The sequence below is a fragment of the Fopius arisanus genome, unplaced genomic scaffold (genome assembly GCF_000806365.1).
Source record: "Fopius arisanus strain USDA-PBARC FA_bdor unplaced genomic scaffold, ASM80636v1 scaffold00425, whole genome shotgun sequence".
NCBI classification, from domain to species: domain Eukaryota; kingdom Metazoa; phylum Arthropoda; class Insecta; order Hymenoptera; family Braconidae; genus Fopius; species Fopius arisanus.
In genome coordinates this window covers 13,775-15,007 of record NW_011888164.1, presented here as the reverse complement: position 1 = coordinate 15,007, position 1,233 = coordinate 13,775, and the positions used below count along the sequence as shown (strand labels likewise).

The following is a 1,233-nucleotide window of genomic DNA, read 5'->3' as shown; positions in this document are numbered from 1 at the left end:
TAAGCAGCATTAATATTAATTAATATTAATTAGACCTGGACTCACTTGATTTTTGACATTTTCGTGGCGACCGGTCCAGGAAGCACACATTGCACAGTGACTCCCCTGGGTCTACCCTCAGCAGCTAGATCTGCACTGAGTTTATCAACGAATGCTTTACTCGCTGCGTAAACTGATAGATAGGGGCTGGGAATAGCCGCTGCTGTGGAGCTTATATTAATTATCACTCCTTTTCTTCTCTCCATCATTCCTGGAAATACAGCTCGGGCAACTCCAGTTACACCAGCTACATTCAACTGCAGGATCTTAGCAATCGTCTCTTCCGATACGTTTGTAAATATCTCTGGGTGATCGTAACTTGTACCGGCATTATTCACAAGTACACCTACCTAAGGGACATAAGGGAAAAAATTATTATTGCCAGGAATCCACTGTCTTGACTCTTGAGAGAAGAATGCATTTTTCCAAAACTTTGTTTCTCTCATTTAGTAATTCCAAGGTGATTCTGATTATCTCCCGATGATTATCAGTTTATTCCTTCACTGAATGATTGTGGGATACGTTCTTGGATAAATTCCACTAATTATCAATTTTCTTGAAATACCTAATTTTTGGAAGAAGACAAATTGAAGCAATAGCTTTTTTTTTCTTTTTTTTCTTTTTTTTTTTTGTTAATTCCGGCCCTTTCTGCCCTGTTCTGACTAATTGGCCCTATTTCACCCTATGCATGCGGCTGTGGATCCTACACTGTACCATATTCACTCTCCTATAGAAGATAGGAGTGACATGGGGGAACCACAGAAAAAACCATGTCGGTACAGACGGTTGCTCTATTAGCAAGAAATAGTTTGATATTGATAATTATTAATGGAGCTTATTCAAAATTGTAACCAACATAACCATCCTCTAGAACAACATGATTATCATTATTATCAACATTATTATTAATATATTATGAAAATACATACTTCTCTGAAGTAAATGAATCCTTAGCAAAAATAATGATTTCCTCATTGTATATAAAACGATTTTTCCTCATTGTATATAAAACGAGAAATTGTCTCAGTAAATTCGACACTAATTTTTCTAATTACATAATTATTCTCTTTAGGTACGTCTGGCAAAATTTTTTGAACTTTCCACTAACGACTTAAGGCCCGGATGGACTGTCTGGAAAGGATAATTTACTCCAAAATTGGGACTTCTAATTACTCCGTCAATTAATCGTTTTTT

The 1,233-nt window shown here is 36.1% G+C and overlaps 1 protein-coding gene across 1 annotated transcript in view; it reads right to left on the bottom strand.

The window, feature by feature from the left end:
- Nucleotides 1-45: 45 nt before the first annotated feature.
- spidey (hydroxysteroid 17-beta dehydrogenase 12 spidey) overlaps nucleotides 46-1,233 on the bottom strand; it is a gene marked incomplete at its 3' end in the record, with an annotated part of 11,969 nt that continues 10,781 nt past the window's right edge. The window contains 1 exon segment of the mRNA XM_011315154.1: nucleotides 46-389. Coding sequence (XP_011313456.1) covers nucleotides 46-389 — 344 coding nt within the window.